This window comes from Saimiri boliviensis, chromosome 13, assembly GCF_048565385.1.
Source record: "Saimiri boliviensis isolate mSaiBol1 chromosome 13, mSaiBol1.pri, whole genome shotgun sequence".
Taxonomy (NCBI): Eukaryota; Metazoa; Chordata; class Mammalia; order Primates; family Cebidae; genus Saimiri; species Saimiri boliviensis.
Genome location: NC_133461.1, coordinates 106,642,599 through 106,660,293, shown reverse-complemented (window position 1 = coordinate 106,660,293; position 17,695 = coordinate 106,642,599). Strand labels below are relative to the sequence as shown.

General features: G+C 47.9%; 2 protein-coding genes across 11 annotated transcripts in view; one reads left to right on the top strand and one right to left on the bottom strand.

Moving 5' to 3' along the window:
* The first annotated feature begins 787 nt into the window (after nt 1–787).
* The window catches only part of DEFB136 (defensin beta 136), a 28,889-nt gene continuing 11,981 nt past the window's right edge, over nt 788–17,695 (top strand). Inside the window, exons 1-6 of one of the 10 annotated variants that reach the window (XR_012513325.1) lie at nt 788–868; nt 3,410–3,504; nt 5,038–5,261; nt 6,779–6,955; nt 12,665–12,731; nt 12,857–13,611. Coding sequence is in view for 1 of the 10 variants with exons in the window: in XM_039461172.2 (XP_039317106.1) it covers nt 13,046–13,100; nt 13,518–13,699 (237 nt within the window). In the remaining 9 variants the exon portion in view is untranslated. Of the gene's footprint in view, nt 869–3,409; nt 3,631–5,037; nt 5,262–6,778; nt 6,960–12,664; nt 12,732–12,856; nt 17,141–17,695 lie in introns of those variants that run through there. The other 9 variants (XR_012513324.1, XR_012513322.1, XR_005577077.2 and 6 more) reach the window with 9 other exon arrangements.
* DEFB135 (defensin beta 135) lies at nt 3,057–5,120 on the bottom strand. Its single transcript, XM_039461175.2, has 2 exons — nt 5,057–5,120; nt 3,057–3,226 (listed from the first exon to the last, which is right to left on the bottom strand). The coding sequence occupies exons 1-2, from the start codon at nt 5,118–5,120 to the stop codon at nt 3,057–3,059; spliced, it is 234 nt and encodes a 77-aa protein (XP_039317109.1).

The window sequence follows — 17,695 nt, the reverse complement described above, 5'->3', positions numbered from 1 at the left end:
TGCACCCACACTAAGCTCCCACGGGAGAAGCCCCAACTGTGCCTATGGTGGTGGACAATGTGGGAACGACTTCCTTTTCCCCAAGACCCTTTACACACACCAGAGTTGCCTGACTGTTCGGATAGAGCTGAAGACCTTCCCTCCCGAGCCCAACATTACAGCCTTGCCTCTACTGAAGGAAGCTTTCCATCTGGTGCTCAAGGCCTGCCATCTGGAATATTTTGTCCCACGGGGCGTTCCCCTGATGTGGTGCACTCCTTCTTCTGCTACAAGTGGGAGTCCCTGGGAGCCAGATTACTGTGAATGTTGTTGCTCCTCTGGGTCTAGCTGCCCAGAAAAGTTGCCACACTCTAGGCTGGTGCTGGGAAACGTCTGCAAAGGACCCAGTTTTGTGACCTGTGCTCGAGTTTCCCAGCAGTGGGTAGCAGGGCCAGCTCTAATGCGAGTGGCAGGGTTGTGACATCGATTCTGTGAAATTCCTTGGTCATTGATAGCCTAAGGGTGTTGGCTTTCTTGAATGCGGGTTACAGTAGTAAAAAACTGGTCTTGCGGACGGACTCAGGACCTCCTGCTTAGCCAGAGTGGTGCAGGCAGTGGTGACAGCTGGGATCCACAGCGGTTTTCTCTTTCCTGGGTGCAGCACTAATCTCGCGGGCGATACTGTCACGGACGGTGTCGGTTGGCCTCCAGCCAGGAGGTGGCGCTTGCAAAACAGCAGCAGCCGCGGTAGCCGCAGTGGGAGTTTTGCTTGCTTGACGTTACCCAGAGGGGGATACGCTGGTTTCTCCGGACGGGGGCGGGGCCACGTAGCTTCCAGGCGATTACGTCGTTTGCGTTAAGTTACCGGCGCGGGTGGCGTGGCAGTCAGGTAGGGGCTGGGACGGGCGGCTTTGCGCACGGGTTTCCGTGTGCAGGGAAAACGGCGGCCCCTGCGGGTGTTGGGGGAGGGGAGCGGGTCTCAGGCTGACGTTTCAGGGGGAAGCGTTGCTGCCCCTGCTGCACGGAGGAGCCTGTGCAGGGTGTGGGGTGTGCCGGGCGGTGGTAAGCTCCGCAGTTCCCACCCACTGGGCAAGGCAGGTCCGCGCCTACAGTGTTTGCTGGAAGCAGTGAGCTCACTTCCACTCAGCGTGGAATGAACTCGCGGCTGCCGGGGCCCGAAAGCGTTCCCCGCGGATTGCAGCCCAGGCGTTCAGGCCACGCCCCTCCCTGTCCGCCGCAGAGCTGGGGTGCACCCCTGACTCCTGCGCTTGCAGTTTCTGCACCCACGACTCCTGCACCTGCGGCTCCTGGACTTGGAGCCCACTTTTCACCCTCCCCCGTCCCGGCCCTGGCCAAGGAAGTTCGTCCCGGTCTGAGGTGGTATTGAGGAACCCTGTGAAGAGCTGCTTTCAGCCTGCAACCAGCGCCAGAACGTTTTAGCTGGCCGCAGGTCCTCCTGTGAGGAACAGGAAGGCATGGCTGCCCTCAGTCCACACTGGGATGTGGAAGGGCATGCAAGGGGCTGCCCCTAAAAGAATGCAATGCTTTTATATTCCATAACCGCCCCCCAAGTCTGTTCCTGCGCTAGGTCGGTTAGGGCTTTCCCTCCCTCCCCCTCCCCCAGCCTACGAAGCACCCCCACCTCGTGTCCTGGACTTTCAGGCTCCCTAGTGGGGTACGTATCCCAGAGGCAAATTCCCCCTCACACTCAGGGCACCCGCCGCCCTTTGCTTGTCTCAGTGTAGGCTGCAGCATCAGTAGACGCCTGCGGTTTTCCTGTTCCGTTACTGCATTGCTTCTTGAAAAATGGTTCACGGTGTGAATCTGTACACACTATTTTGTCCTTCCAAGCGGGAGAGAGATGCTAGCAATTCCTCTAATCCACCATTTTGGAAAAGCATTCCTAATTTTTCACGGGTAGAAACATTTTTATGGCCTGGTCATCCTAAACAGCAGAGAATGTTTTCGTGCGTTGCAGACTTACAACATACTCAGTATTTCAACTTAACTCTTTTCAGTATGACTTCTGCTTTATTGTTTTCAATGTCAAACCGTGAGTGTTCCTTAGTAGGTTCCCAGGTTGGACAATCCAATAGAAAAGTGGACAAACGTCTTTAAGGGTCATAATACAAATAACGATATCTAAATGGCCAATAAACATCTGAAAAGATGCTCAGCTTCATTAGGTCATCCCTACAACACAAATTAAACCCCATATGTCATCACTATATACTCCCTAGAATATTTTTTAAAGGCAGAAAATACTAGATGTGGATGAGAATGTAAAGCAAGAAGAATGCTCAGACATTGTGCATGGGAGTATAAATTGGTAAAACCAATCTGGAAAACAATCAGATGCTGTGTATTTACAGAAACTGTGCGCGTTGCCAGTGCCTTAGCAATTTCACTCCTAGGTATATAACCCCCACAGAAATGCCTGCACCACAGCAGCGTTGATAAAAGCAAAAACTGAAAACCACAGATAGGACCATCTTCACTAGAATACCCAAACTGTAATATCTTTCCCAATGTAATACAATATGCCATTGAGAAGGATAAACTACAATTACATGAAACAGATTAATAAACATCGCAAAAGTAATGAAGAGTAAAAGAAGCCAGACACAAAGAAATACCTACAATACCATTTATATAAAGTTCAAAAATAAATGTCAGGAGTTTCCTATTAAAAGTCAGGCTAGAAATCATTTTGTATGGATTAGTGGCTGGTAGTGCCTGGGATGTTATAATGTTCTTTTTTGGAGCAGGGTGCCGATTACACATGTGTGTTAAATTTGTGCAACTATCGGGATGATGTTTACTTATGATTTGTATATTTTTAATTGTGTGTTATGCTTCAAAAAGTTCTTAAGAGACTTTCAAGAAGCAATAAATCAATAAAAAGAAAAAACACTGAATACAAGGAATTAGAGTATTTCTGTAGGAGAGTCAATAAAAAGAAAGACAGCAGACACAGGAACACTGATAGGCTAAAGCCATTGTTTCGATCGAAGTTTACAACTGAGAGGGATCTGGGTTCCCAGAAGAAATCAGCAACAGCTTCCAGGTACTCACAACTATTTCCCAGTCAGTATAGGCATCTGTTTTGGGTTTACACAGCACAGAAATGTAGTATCACACAAAATATGATATTCTTCGTTTTTTAAACATTTTGGCCTGCAAGTACCATGTAGTCGCCAACATGTAGCAAAGGCTTTTCGTATGTAGGCATTGGGTCCGCTTCTACCTGCCAAGAGAAGCAAAGGTTAACGCACGGTGTCCTGCAATGTCATGTTGCAAGACGTTTTACACCTGTATGTCCCTTTTCAGTTGCTCTTACCTTGTTGTTTGAGGGTCCTATTACAAGCCATTATATGACTCCACAATTAATTACATGAATTACTACTAATCAACTACATGGAATTAACAGGGGCCAACATATTCAGCTTGAGATTATTTGCTACAGAAAGAACACTCAGAACATCGAAGTCATCCCAGGAGTCAGCAGAGGACCGATACCAGAAGGTATGCAGGGTCTGGAACAGCTGCCTGAGGCCGTTTGTGATTATCAAAGTGTCAGCACGAAGAAAGAAAGATCACTGAACTAGAATTTTAGAAGCAAGCCCGCAGTTCTACCCCTGTACTCTTCCGGTAACATTCTGCATGACTTTTTATCAAGTGCTTCATCACAAAGTACTTAAGAGAACCCCTGGGAGAATGAGTGTGAAATGGTTTGAAATACCTGAGACAAATATGGAAATTTATTGCTAGTAATCTTCCTGGACCTTAAGAACTGGGAGCCTCTGGAAACCAAAGGGTGGAGGAGGGGTGGTAAGAGGCAGTTTGAGAGGGTAAGGGTGGCCCTGAGTTGCCTCTACTGAACCATCTGCTCTTGCATGCTAAGTCTTATCAGTCTCTCCACCCAGGTGCCCCCATGAGTCCGTGGATTGAGCCTTTGTGATGTGAAAATCATCAATGTGGTATGGTAAAGGGCCAGTAGCAGGCAAACTTGCCCGCCATGTGCTCACTAGATCTCAGGCAACGTTCTGGGGACAAAGGAGTCCAGTAGAGACACAGTGCAAAGTGTCCAGAGGTCCCAGCATGTAGAAAATCAGCCACTATCTCAGCATGATCCACTTTCATATCTGTCCTTTTTCTTTCTTCTACTTCTTTCTTTCTCTCTTTCTCCTCTATTTCTCTCTTTCTTTTCTTTCCTTCCTTCTTTTTTTCTTCACAAGTAGCTGGGACTACAGACACACACTACCACACCCAGCTAATTTTGTATTTTTAGTAAAGACAGGGTTTCACCATGTTGACCAGACTGGTCTCGAACTCCTGACCTAAGGCAGTCCACTCACCTCAGCCTCCCAAAGTGCTTGGATTACAGGCATGAGCCACTGCGCGCAGCCTCATGTCTGTCTTTTAAACACTTTACACTTGGTCCTTGAGTGATACACTTTAAAGATGAGGGTTTGAGGCAAAGGATAGGGGCTTTCTGCTGACCCCAGAAAACCACAAGCACAACAGTTTTGAGAACCTTCACTTTAGTGACTGAAGTTGACTTTTCTCATTGTCACCAAGTTGCTGGCTTCTGTCCAGAGAATGTAAACCCCTCAAACTGATGTTTCACAGGCCCTCGTCATGCTATAAGTTAACGTAATACATCTTAATAACCAGCTGTGTCTGTGGATTCTGCTCAGCATAAAATTTGCCTTGGCTTCTAAATGAGTGAAAGATAACACGTGTGGCTGCTGGTGTAAGGCCAATTCTACGAGTCCTCCAAGAACAGCCTCCCTCTCACCTCCCTGTTCTTCAAAGTCTCATCTTTTTGCTCTGCCCCACTTCTACCAACACCAGCAGTCCGACCCTCCCCTCAGACTTCACCAGCTCCCCAGACCAAAACCCATGCCCATTTTCTGTCTGTAGAGAGCCGCCTCCTGCTCTGTCCTTGCACCTTTTCACCGTTCTCTGCACCAGCTTCCTTTGTCCACTTCCTCCTTTTTCTCACTCTGGTAGAACCTCACACCCTCCTTCCCTTTATTGTTCCTAATTCTCCAGGGAAGGGACTCCATTTTACCTGGCGGAACATAGGAGAGCAACACAAGGACCACAAGGCCCAAGAGGACGCTCCTTGTGACCATACCAATCAGCAAAGAAGCGGCTTCGGTGCCCGGGAGAGTGACTCTCGACGCAGCCTTGGCGAGACGGGGAGCCGCATGGCTAGTGAACCTTTTGGAACAAGAACATCTGCCTGCTCCACTGAGCAGTCCAATCAGCAAAAGGTCTGGGCATGACATCTCTTCATTAAAGCACACTTCCTGGGTGCCACGTGTGTGGCAGCAGCTGCATGCTCACTGTGTAAGCGGCTCTGTTCTAGGCCCTGGTGGGATACTGTGTAGATGTCTGTGTATCGTCATTGTACATCCACTTAACATGCCCATAGTGTGCAGAGAACCATAAGCCTGCCTTGTATAGTTGAGAAAGTGTGTGTGGTTTTTTTTTTTTTCCCCCAAACACACAAAATCCAGGTAGGCGTGACTCTGGCCATTTTTAAAGCAAAAACAAAGAGCCTCAAGTGGAAGAAGTGACTTTCCCAAGTTCACATAGATCCTAAATGGCAGCAACACGACTTAAAAGCAGGCTTCCCTGACTCCTGTATACAGAAGTGCTCAAGTATGGCCTTGCCCAGTTCTGGTATAGCTGCAATCTCTTTAGGAAAATAAGAGCTCCTCAGAACCAGCATGGAAAAAGCAAGTCCCCATCACGCCCACAACATGACCCTGGGAAAAACACTGAGTCTTATGGCTCCCCATTGAGTATATGCTGCGTGCCAGGTAACAGGAGGCACACGCAGAATTTATGACAAAACTCTTGCTTAGAGGGACTAAAGGTCGACAGTGTTTGTTTTTAAAGTGTTTTAAGTTTTCCAACAACTTTATCTGATACTATATTAAGAACACAAAACCCAGAATCTTTCTGGTCTGGATTCTGCATGCAGTAGCTTGATAAGCTTTTAATAGAGCACTTACTTTATCTCTCTGACCATCAATTTTCTCACTTGTAAAGAAGCTTGTACATGTGGCCGAGCGCGGTGGCTCGTGCCTGTAATTCTAATGCTTTGAGAGATCGAAGGGGGTGGATTGCTTGAGCTTAGGAGTTCGAGACCAGCCTCAGCAACATGGTGAAACCCCATCTCTACAAAAAAATACAAAAATTAGCCAGACTTGGTAGTAAGTGCCTGTAGTCCTAGCTGGTCAGGAGGCTGAGGTAGGAGAATCACCTGAACCCAGGAGGTCGAAGCTGCAGTGAGCCATGATTGCACCACTGTACTCCAGCTTGGGTGACACAGTGAGATCCTGTCTCAAAAAAAAAAAAAAAAAAGTTGTACTCCATCAGTCCCACTTACCAAGAAGGCTTGTTGTAAGGCCAAATGAAAAATGAAGTAATTTTTGAGGCCAGTCCTTTGTAGAACATACATTTAAGAAACTGATAGGCCCATATTACAGAAGGAGACATTTAAAACTATAGATACTGGTCAGTGTGGTGGCATGTGCCTGTAATCCCAGCACTTGGGGAGGCCGAGGTGAGATCACTTGAGGCCAGGAGTTCAAGATCAGCATTGGCAACACACTGAGACTCCCTTCCCTATTTAAATCAATAAAACTAGAGATGCTCCTCCAACCAGACAGTGAAATAGCCAGGACGAGGAACACATGCCTGCCTCTCTCCGTCCTTGTTTTATTCACAAGAATGCATCGAATCTATGCCACTCCAATGGACTCTTGTTTTCCACCTTCAGGATGTTTGCGGTGTGGTCGAAACGACACATCTGTGAAAGACTCATAAAGAACTGCGGAGCAGAAGGAAGTCGGCAGATAGACTAGCGGACCTGAGTTTCGAAGAGCACGGAGAAAAGATGAAGCACGCACAGGGGCACGAAGGGACTCTCCTGAGAACCACTTTGGAGCCTGCAGCAGTAGGTACAGCCTGATTCGCGTTCTTCCAGCCCCCGTGGTCCTGATCTCCTGTTCTCCAACCAGCCCCCTCTGTCTCCATCTGAACCCTTCCCACCACGCCCTCCAGAGCCACAGTTATACTGTAAACACACCTTCTCCTTCACCTGTGTGCCTTGGTGAAATGCTAGGTTCTTCTCTACGGATTCTCTGAGGACACTGCTTCCTGGCAGCCTTGGTGACTGGAGGCTGCTCACTGACCCGGGCTCCACACCCCAGGGGACAAGGAAGCCCCACTTCACAGTCTCCTACAGCCCCATGCCATTTCCAGAACGATGCCATTACCTTAAAAAAAAAGATGTTCATTTTCTAGGACAGCCATAGCAAAGTACCACAAACTGAATGGCTTAAACAACAGAAATGTGTTGTCTCACTGTCTTGCAGTCTAGAAGTCTGCGATCACGTAGTTGGCAGGGTTGACTCCTTCGGAGGGCCGTCAGAAAAGGAACTGTCTCAGGCATCTCCTGGCTGCTGGCAGCCGCCGCATTCCATGGTTCTGGGTGGTAGTCTCCTGTCTTCACGTCATCTTCCCTCTGTATATCCCTCTCTGTGCCCAATTTTGCTTTCCTATGAGGACATAGTCATATTGGATTAGAATCCACCCAAACGATCTCTCATCTTAACTTGATCTATGTAAATACCCTATTTTCAACTAAGGTTGCATTCACAGGTGATGAAGGTTAGGACTCCAGCATCTTTTGTGGGATTATAATTCAACCCCTAACAAACGTTAATCTCCAGTCTTCCTGAGTAATCTCTATAACCCAAATGACATCAAAGCAACCAACTGTTCTTCTAGAACACTAATTATTCTTCACTTTTCTTTTACCATGTTTGCCAGAAGAAAAACCATCTATAGAACGGCTTCTGCTCTCGGGCTTTTAAAAGCCACTAGAACACATCACACAACTCCACAGGAAAGCTGAGTTTGGAGATTTGGTTGTTCCTTTTACACATTCTGGTCAACCTCAGATGCTCTTTGCCCCTCACTCCCCACCCCCGTCCTACTCTCTGCAGAACTTCTGGCTTCCTATTTCTCAAAGAAAATTGATGTCAGAGGATTTAAATTCCCAAAGCTTTTCACACAGCTCCCATCAAAATACCACCATCATTCTTCACAGAACTAGAAAAGTCAATCCGAAAATGTCTACAGAACCAAAAAAGAGCCCCCATAGCTACAGCAAGACTAAGCGAAATGAACAAATCTGGAGACTCCACACACCAGGGGACAAGTAGGCCCCACTGCACAATCTCCTGACAGCCCCATGCCGTTTCCAGAATGACACCTGACATGATCCTGTCACCTCCTGTCCCTCACCCTGTCCACATTGAATTGCTCATCAAACCGTCCCAGTTCTGCCTCCAACATACAGTTCCACTAAAATACAAAAAAAATTAGCCAGGCATGGTGGCATGCCTATAGTCCCAGCTGCTCAGGAGGCTGAGGCAGGGGAATCGCTTGAACCCGGGAGGCAGAGATTGCAGTGAGCCAAGATCTCACCACTGCACTCCAGCCTGGCGACAGAGTGAGACTCTGTCTCAAAAACAAAAAGAATATTTCAATCTCTTGATGACAGTTTCTCCTCACAAGTTAAAATATTATGAAACTACTTGTGTAAGCCAATCTTATGAGCCTGTTGATGTGAACATAACCCTGAGGGGTACATACACTTTGGGGGAGTAGAAAATCAAGAAATAAGCCCTGGATTGTGGTAAATGTGCAAGTGTAATGAACATCGAAGAGCAGAGCACTCTTTAGATGTTGACATTTCTCTCTCCCAATCGCTGCATGAAAAGAAAAAATACCACTTTTCTTTTTTCTTTCTTTCTTTTTTTTTTTTTTTTTTTTGAGACAGAGTCTCACTCTGTCTCCCTGGCTGCAGTGTAATGGTGCGATCTCAGCTCATTGCAAACTCCGTCTCCTGGGTTCAAGTGATTCTCCTGCCTCCTGAGTAGCTGAGATTTCAGATGTGTGCCACCACGCCTGGCTAATTTTTTTCTTTTTAGTAGAGACAGGGTTTCACCATACTGGTCAGGCTGGTCCCAAACTCCTGACCTCGTGATCTGCCTGCCTCAACCCCCCAAAGTGCTGGGATTACAGGCGTGAGCCACCATGCCCGAACGACTTTTCATATTAATAATTCTACAGTGGCATAGTTCTTACCTCTTTATACTAAAATTACAGCTTTATAACTCTCAGTGCTCCATGGGACTGTAGGGAAAACACCCCTCTATTCTTCACATCCCTAGACCTCAGCACAGGGCCCACCATGGAGTAGACTGCCACACTGAACTCAATAGTCTCCTTCCCCTCTCCCACTCTCTGGAGCTCTCTATTTCCATATCCTATCTGGATTTCTCCCCACATCTATAGTGATCCTGGCCTTTAAAGTTTTCCCATATTGGGTCTGTGTCTCACCTATTGCAGATATAAGTCAGTAGGCAGGGGTGAACTGAGGGTCTGCTCACAGGTGTGTAGGTAAGGCTGAACATTTATCACATGCCGTATTCGTTATCAACATCACAGAACTGCCTTTCTCCAAGCCCCTCAGTCATTCTCAGGAATCCACAGAGATAAGGACAGTCTTGCTTGTTACAGTTATGCTAAGAAATTTGAGGAAGGGGAAGATACTAAAATGCACAAAGGAAAGAATCAGATTCTGTAGACAATCTGGCAGGAGCTAATGAAGAGTGAAACTAGCCCTGAGGACTTGTGGGCACCAGTCAGTGGCACAAGGGCATTCAATCTTGAAAGCAAGCACTGAAGTCTTTACTGTGTGTGGCCAAGAACTAGTTCCAAGCCATCTCTCCTCACAGAATGTCCTAAGATCCCCAACACAATGAAATCCTACTAAAGGTAATAAATTGATGCACCTGGTCACACAATCCCTTCCAGGCACGTACTTTTCTTGATCACTTGGGACAATCAGATCTTATTTTCCTCTATGAACCTTCCCAGGTGCAGAAAGTAATTTCTTTATTAATCTCATGTCTAAGTAGCTGTCCTGTGAAACCAGACAGACTCTTCCTTCTTCCCAGATGTGGGCTTGGGTTTTGGCCTGAAGTTAGCTCCCAGAGCTTTAGCCCTCACTCTTAAGTCCTGTCCCAATACACAGTTAGAGGAACATGGTGAATGAGTGGAGATACCTGAAGCAGGCCTGGAGGAGCCAGAATTTAAGTCCAGCTTTGCCAGCAGTCAGAAGAACCAGAGGAATGTTATGTTCAGGCCCTTTATTCTTCCGGGCTGAAATGCCCCAGTCTTTAAGTAGTGGGAAACAATATAGGAAATCATTTTCACTCTTACTCTAACCTCCCTCAGCTCTCCCATCAATTCTATACAGCAAAGTAAAGCCTTACTACAGCCCCAATCACCCCCCAGATCAATGGCGGAGGTGTCCCCCACCTCCGTCTGAAAATTATACGGAGACATGAGACGCTACCTCCTTGTACTGACTCTGATCTTCCTTTTGACCTAAGTGATTCCACCTAAAGGGATAAGCGTATGTTAAGCAGGGTCATGGGAATGTATCCCAGACCTTCAGTAAGGCTGGCATCTTCAAGAATTCTCAAGGAATGGATTGGGTGTGAGGACAAAGATCCTTTGGGAGGAGGATTGTCTAGGAAAATGCAGTGAGGCATCTTTAAACCATCTGCCTTGTGTTACTATGCTCTGTTATGAAACTTGGAGCTCTTGGTCAGAGCCGTGGACACTCTCCCTCTCCACTTCCAGGTTCCCTGATCCCCAGAGACTAACCAGGGAAGTTAAGGTACAGGAGCTCTGTGCCCCCACTGGTATCTTCTGGGATTCATGAGATGGGGAGACAGGTCCTTAGGATATTCACTGTTCTCTAGGAAGCAGAATCTTTCACAACTTTATTTCCTATAAAGTGTTCATCACAACATGAATACGAGATGTATGCAATCCACAAATACAGCAGCCCACAGGCATTCAGGAGGCTGTACATCACAAAAGGAAAGAAACAAGATGAACAGCATAATGAACTGTTGTTTGGAGGAACTTGAGCAGCTGATTCTAAAATTTGTATGGAAATACAAAGAACCAAAAATAGCAAAGACACTGACGCACACACCAAAAACAGTTAAGTGGGAAGATCTGGCTCTGTTGCAGACAGATTCATAAATGGATGGATGGATGGATGGCTGGATGGATCTTATTTAAAAGCTTATGAAACTTACCATAAAGCTGTAGCAGTAAGACAGCATGGCATGAGTGCAGGTATAGACAAATAGAACAACAGAACTGATAACGTTTGCCAGCATTAGACTCACACATATGTGGAGTCTGATTTAAAACAAAGGTGGCACAGGAAGACAGTGGAAAAACAACAATCTTTTCACTAATTTTTGGTCTTGAAACAATTGGCTTTTCATAAGGGAAAAAAACTGAATAGGACCCCTAATTTAAACCATACACAGAAATCATCACAGGTGGTTAGAGAGTTAAATGAGAAAGAAAAATAATAATAAAGAAAAAAGAAAGATAATATAGGAAATAGTTTTACAACTTGGGAGTCAGGAGAGATTTGTAAGCAAGAACCAGAAAATTAAGAAAATATGTGCTGACTGTATTGGCTGGGTGGTGGTTCATGCCTGTAATCCCAGCACTTTTGGAGGCCGAGGCAGGTGGATCACCTGAGGTCAGGAGTTCAAGACCAGCCTGGTCAACATGGCAAAATCCTGTCTCTACTAAAAATACAAAAATTAGCCTGCCGTGTTGGTGAGCACCTAGTCACAGCTACTTGGGAGGCTGAGGCAGAAGAACTGTTGAAACCCAGGAGGCAGAGGTTGCAGTGAGCCGAGATTGGGCCACTGCACTCCAGCCTAGGTGATGAGCAAGACCCTGTCTCAAAAAAAGAAATGTACAATTATAATAATATTGAATACCTACTCTATGGCAGTGTGAGTGCAAAGCATTTTATAAGCTAGATCTCATTTCATCCTCAAAAAAACACACGAAACGTTGCAGTGCACTTTTTGAGAAGCAGATCTTGAGGCTGCGATGCTAAATAATGCATCCAAGGGTGTGCGCCTGCAAAGCAGGGCGTGGTCAGGACCGGCATGCTCCACTGCCACGCTGGGCACTCAGCCCTGTGGTCATGGGCTGCCTGCGTACACACCTGCCTTAAGAGTCAAAACAAAACCAAAGTTAGCGTCATCTTCACTCTCAGACATCCATTATTACCCCACGAGAGACAGGTCTAAGGGCCCTTCCCGGGAGCTGGGCTGTCACTCCAAAGAAGCCCTGTCTGGCTCTACTCTGGACACTGTGCATCCAACCTTGAACACGGCACTGAGCCAGCTCTTCTTGTAGAGACTGAGGGAGAGTTCCAACTGCTCAACTCTAAATAAGAAATCTCTCCTAGAACCTTCCAAGCCCCCTGATCCTAGCCAACATTTCATACCAGCCATCTGGAAAACAGCCCATCAGTGAACTTTTTCGGGAACTTTCTTTTTTTGCAGAATCTGCCTCCAGCCAGGTAAATAAGTCAGCTGCCAGACAAGGAAGCTGTCCCTTTTCCGTTAGTTCTGAGCCCCTCCCTTCTCTTGGTCAGGTCCGTGGTTGACACCTTGGGAAGCTCTGTGTCTTAGAACTGTCTTTCAGGCTTAAATTAAGGCTGTGTTTCCTAACATCCCGGCTCTGCGCTCCTCAGCGCTCGGTGGTTCTCCAGAGGAAAGAAGAGGCAGAGCAGATGTTTTCACTGTCATGTTTATATCAAGGTACATTTGGAAGGGAGAGGGAAAGTGTCCAGGCCTAGGTATGGGGATCCTGGTCTTTTGTCCTACTCTGCTGCCAGGAAACATGGCAGCCTTAGCTGAGTCTCTTCTTTTCCTGCGGTTTGTAGAAAAGGCAGCACTGAACAGCCCAGAATTCCTCTTCCTGGAATTCTGCAGAAGCCTGTGATCTCCTCAGTCTGCCCCTCCAGGAAGAGTGAGGCCAGCCGCCAGCCCCACCCAGCTCAGCCCAGCCCAGCTCTATAAAGGAGCCTCTCACAGCCACTGCTGGAAGTTCCAGCCCTGCGCACTCCTCGGCCATGAACCTCTATCTTTCTGCGTTACTCCTCTTCCTGGCAATCTTATTGCCTTCAGGTAAGATAGTGGGCGTTGGTCTGAACATGGGCAGATTCCCAAAGATTGAGATGCTTAAAAAACCCTCTAAGTAGAAGCCCAGCAACAGGACACCACTGTCAGATGGGCCAGCAGGTTAGGGCACAGCAAGCGGACCCCAGCTCCTGCCCTGCTCTGCTGTTCCTGCAGCCTGAAGACCTGACAAGGCACCAGGGAGGGGAATGAATGTCCGTGCACTTATCGCCATGCAGCCACCCAAACTCCTGTTTCCCCTCCCACGCCTCTGGCTAGCCTGAGCTTTATGTGCCTTGCTGAGATGTGATAAGAGGTGAAGTAAATCACAAATAACAAGCCATCCACCAGGTGATGGCAGCCCAGGATTTCTCCCCAGCCTCATGAAGATTGATTGTTCTTTTCTGTGGTCTCTTTCCGCTTGAGGAAGAGGTATGTTTGGGAACGATGGAGTCAAAGTTCGCACCTGCACTAGCCAGAACGCCGTATGCTTCCTCGGGTGTCCACCGGGATATACATGGATTTCATTCTGCCACAATGTTTTGTCTTGCTGTAGAAAAATGACAAAGTTTCAACCCCCTCAAGCCAAAGATCCATGGTCTAAATAAAAAGATACGTGACTGGTTCAAAGGGCTGAACTCCTAATCTGTGTAAGGATCTGAGAGCTCCTACATGAGAGAACCAGCTTCTGATAATTGACTGGCAAAATTCCAGAAGCATTTCGTAAAGGGAGCAGGCCATGAAATGCATCCCCTATCATTCTTCCTACCCTCCCATCTGCCGTTACTCATTCCTCTTTCAAATTCAAATTCAGGCTGGCTCACACCTGTGATCCCAGCACTTTGGGAGGGTGAGGGGGACTGATCACTTGAGGACAGGAGTTCATGGCCAGCCTGGCCAACATGGTGAGACCCTGTCTTCACTAATAATATGACAGTCAGCCGGGTGTGGTGGTGGGCGCCTGTAATACCAGCTACTCGGGAGGCTAAGGCAGGTGAATCACTTGAACCCAGGAGGTGGAAGTTGCAGTGAGCCAAGCTCATGCCACTGTGCTCTGGCCTGCATGACAGAGTGAGACTCTGTCTCAAAAAAAAAAAAAAAGAAAAGAAAAACAAATTCAATTGATTGATACAAGTTCACAGGCCCAAGCAATGATATACTCTGGGCATAGAAACAAGGGCTAGCCATGCTCCAGTCACACGTGTAAGTGGTTTACATCATTAGGTAACTTACTCTGCACAGTAAAATCTACAATTTCTCTCATTTGGCAGATGAAGAATGTTTCCACGGTCACACGACAAGTAAGAGTTAGTGCTGGGTTTGAACCCAGGCAGTTTTCACCCAATGTCTTCAGTGTTAGGTTGCTGCACCTCTCCATTAGTAAGTATGAGAATGTGGCCAGACTGTGGTTCCAAAGAGGAGGCAAGAATCCAACTAGACCCCCGAATGACAAGCCCCTCAACAGCTCGTCCTGTGGTTTAAGGCCACCATGCTTCTGGCTGCCAAGTCGCATTCCTGGCTCTGCACTCAGTGGCTTTCATGAGTCACGGTCAGCGTCACCCTCAGATCCCACACACCGAACACGCTGCTTTCACCACGGAGGTGGAGCGCTGGCCCACACACGCCCACTCCAAACCTGCAGTGTCTGTGGGGCAGCACTGCCCAGGGTCCTCACCTCTACTCCAGGGCTCCCACCTGGAGGCAGAGGCCTCGGGTCCGCCTGGAGACCCCGGTCATTCTCTGCTAAGAAAAGAGAAGGGTAGCTGAGTTTCAGGATCTCACTTCTCCAGGAACGTGCCCGGCAGGCGCGCTCTAGAAGTTTGCTCTGAATGCTAAGCAGGGGCAAGCTGCCTGCTCAGAACTCTGCCTCAACATCAATCCCCCAAATTCCAGCAAAGAAGAAAAACCAGAGATCACCCTGGTCCGCGAAGCAGCCTCCGAGGGCACCGTGCTTCAGCTGGTCCCTGCGGGTGTACGGGTGTCCACAGAGGCTCTGTGTGTCAGACCACCCCTCACCAAAAACAACAGGACATTTCAACAGTTCACAAATAATACAAATGCAATGAAATTAACATGAAAAAAGAAAATGCAAGAGAAAATCGGGTGAAAGGAAAAAGCCGATATACTTTCACCAGATGTCAAAAGGATCCAAAGCTCAAAAAAGGCTAAAACCCTCGACCCCTTTCTTGCAGTTCCTGAGTTCATGGCCACTCCTGCCTGGTGGAGATGCTGCTCTAGCTTTGACAGTAGGGCAGAAAAGACACAACTCTCTCCAGCAGCATTCAGAGAGGACCGAAGCCTGTACAATGATTTCTGCTGAAAACCCACACGAGAAACAAGAACATTAAATTACCACACACAAACAGCGTCATGTATTGACATTGCAGCCCCCTGCGTGTGGACTTAGAGTCAGTGGGCAGTGTCTCTGGGGGGCCACAGGTGCCAACCTCACTCTCCAAGTCCCAGGACTCCCATGGGGAAGGTCCACAATTTAGGCTTAGAGACCTCTGTCCCCAGAAATGTTACTGGGATGAGTGACAGAATCACATGAGTGCCACCGAGATACCAGTTCTTCCTGGTGCAGCAAACTATTTCAGGACAGTGAATCCACAGACCCGCCCTGAGGACAAAAGCGATTCTGTCACACAGAGTTGATGGCAGTAGCAGTTCCTTAGGCTCCCTCCAAAAAATACCCGATTGCTACATACTGCAGCGTATTTCACAAGCCATGCCAACCCTCACAGTTTAGGGTTTAAGCAGGCAATGCCAGTGGCCACACGCTGAAGGGACAATGACTGAATGGTCTAGACGTCAGTCGTGGCGGGTTTTTTATGTTTGCTCTTTGTTTTTTTTCTGAGATGCAGTCTGGATTTGTCGCCCAGGCTGAAGTGCAGTGGTGTGATCTTGACTCACTGCAACCTCCACCCAGGTTCAAGCTATTCTTCTGCCTCAGCCTCCCAAGTAGCTGAGACTACGGGCACACGCCACCATGACCAACTCATTTTTTTTGTATTTTTAGTAGAGACGGGGTTTCAAAGTGTTGGCCTGGCTGGTCTCAAAGCCCTGACCTCAAGTGATCCACCAGCCTCTACTTCCCAAAGTGCTGGGATTACAGGTGTGAGCCACCACACAAGGCCAATATCATGGCTTCTTAACTCAGGCAGGAGCCAGGACCAGTGTGTAATACAGGAGCAATTAACTGTGAGTATGAGGTGTTCAGACGGATTCCTCACTCTGCTTCCTGAGGTTGTTTGTAAGGAAGTCGTCCAAAATCAGAGAAGATTTGGTGGGCGCGGTGGCTCACGCCTGTGTCCCAGCACTTTGGGAGGCAGAGTAGGGCAGATCACAAGGTCAGGAGTTCAACACCAGCTTGGCCAACATGGTAAAACTCCATCTCTACTGAAAATACAAAAATCAGCTGGGCATGGTGGCAGGTGCCTGCAATACCAGCTACTCTGGAGGCTGAGGCAGGAGACTCACTTGAACCCGGAAGGTGCAGGTTGTAGTGAGCCAAGATTGCACCACTGCACTCCAGCCTGGGTGACAGAGCAAGACTCTGTCTCAGAAAAAAAAAAAAAAAAAAAAAAAAATGGAGCAGATTACTCAACTCACTGCCAACCCATCAGGGGACCTGATAGTGTAAAATCTTTCATCACTAAAGTGCAGGCGTAAAAACTAACATTCAGAACAGACGAGGCATTTTCCCAGGACCATGCAACTCATCAGTGTGCAAAGCTGGGATTCAAACACAGATCTAGCCGCTCCCTTTCTGCTTCCTGATCTATAGTATGACGCCCTGGTCTCTCTGAGAGTACTGCTGGCACTGGAAAGGGAAGAGGTGAACTGCAACTTTCTGGAGATGTGGAGTCAGGTTAGAAAAGCATGAGTCAGGTCATTGAGAGAAATCAGCCCTTCCCACCGGACCACGAGGCAGGGATCCTTAAGCTCATAGTCTGGGACTTTGAAAGGGCCTGACTGGTTGAAACTGGTCTGAGAAAGTTCCTTCCCAGTATCTGGGCAGGAGATTTCTAGCTTCTGCCTGGTTTTCCCCGCAGGCTAGCCCTGCTCAGCTCTGCTCAACGGCAGAGCTAGGCAAGAGAGGAATTGAGAAGAAGAAGGAAGCCGCGGAAGAAACTGACCTTTCCTTCGACTGCCCTGTAGTCAGCTCCCTCGCAGAGAGAGAAAAGACCTTGAACCAAAGTCTCTCGGCGCACTTGATGGTGCTGTTCTTCCCCCAACATCAGGTGCAGGCTGCCTCCCGGGTGCCTGGCTGGCCCCAGCCCAAGTCCTGACGAGTGCAGCCTGTATCTTAATGGCCTTCATTGTGCATGGAGAAGGGCAGAGGAGTGCAAATGTCCGAGGTGTCCCAGGAGTCTCCCACAGACCAAAACCTCCCTGGAGGGGGGAAAGGCGTTTATTAGATTTGGCAGAATGTCCAAAGCCTTACGTCCTCTCCATGTGCACTCACGTGGCTCTGTCATGTGCAGTTGGCCTCCTGACATCGAGTAGGTGTTCTCTATAGGACGAGCCCTTTACACACACCGGAAAAAAGCAGCCTGGCTTTCTGACTTTGCAAGCAGATGTCCTGGAGGCTTGGTAACTGC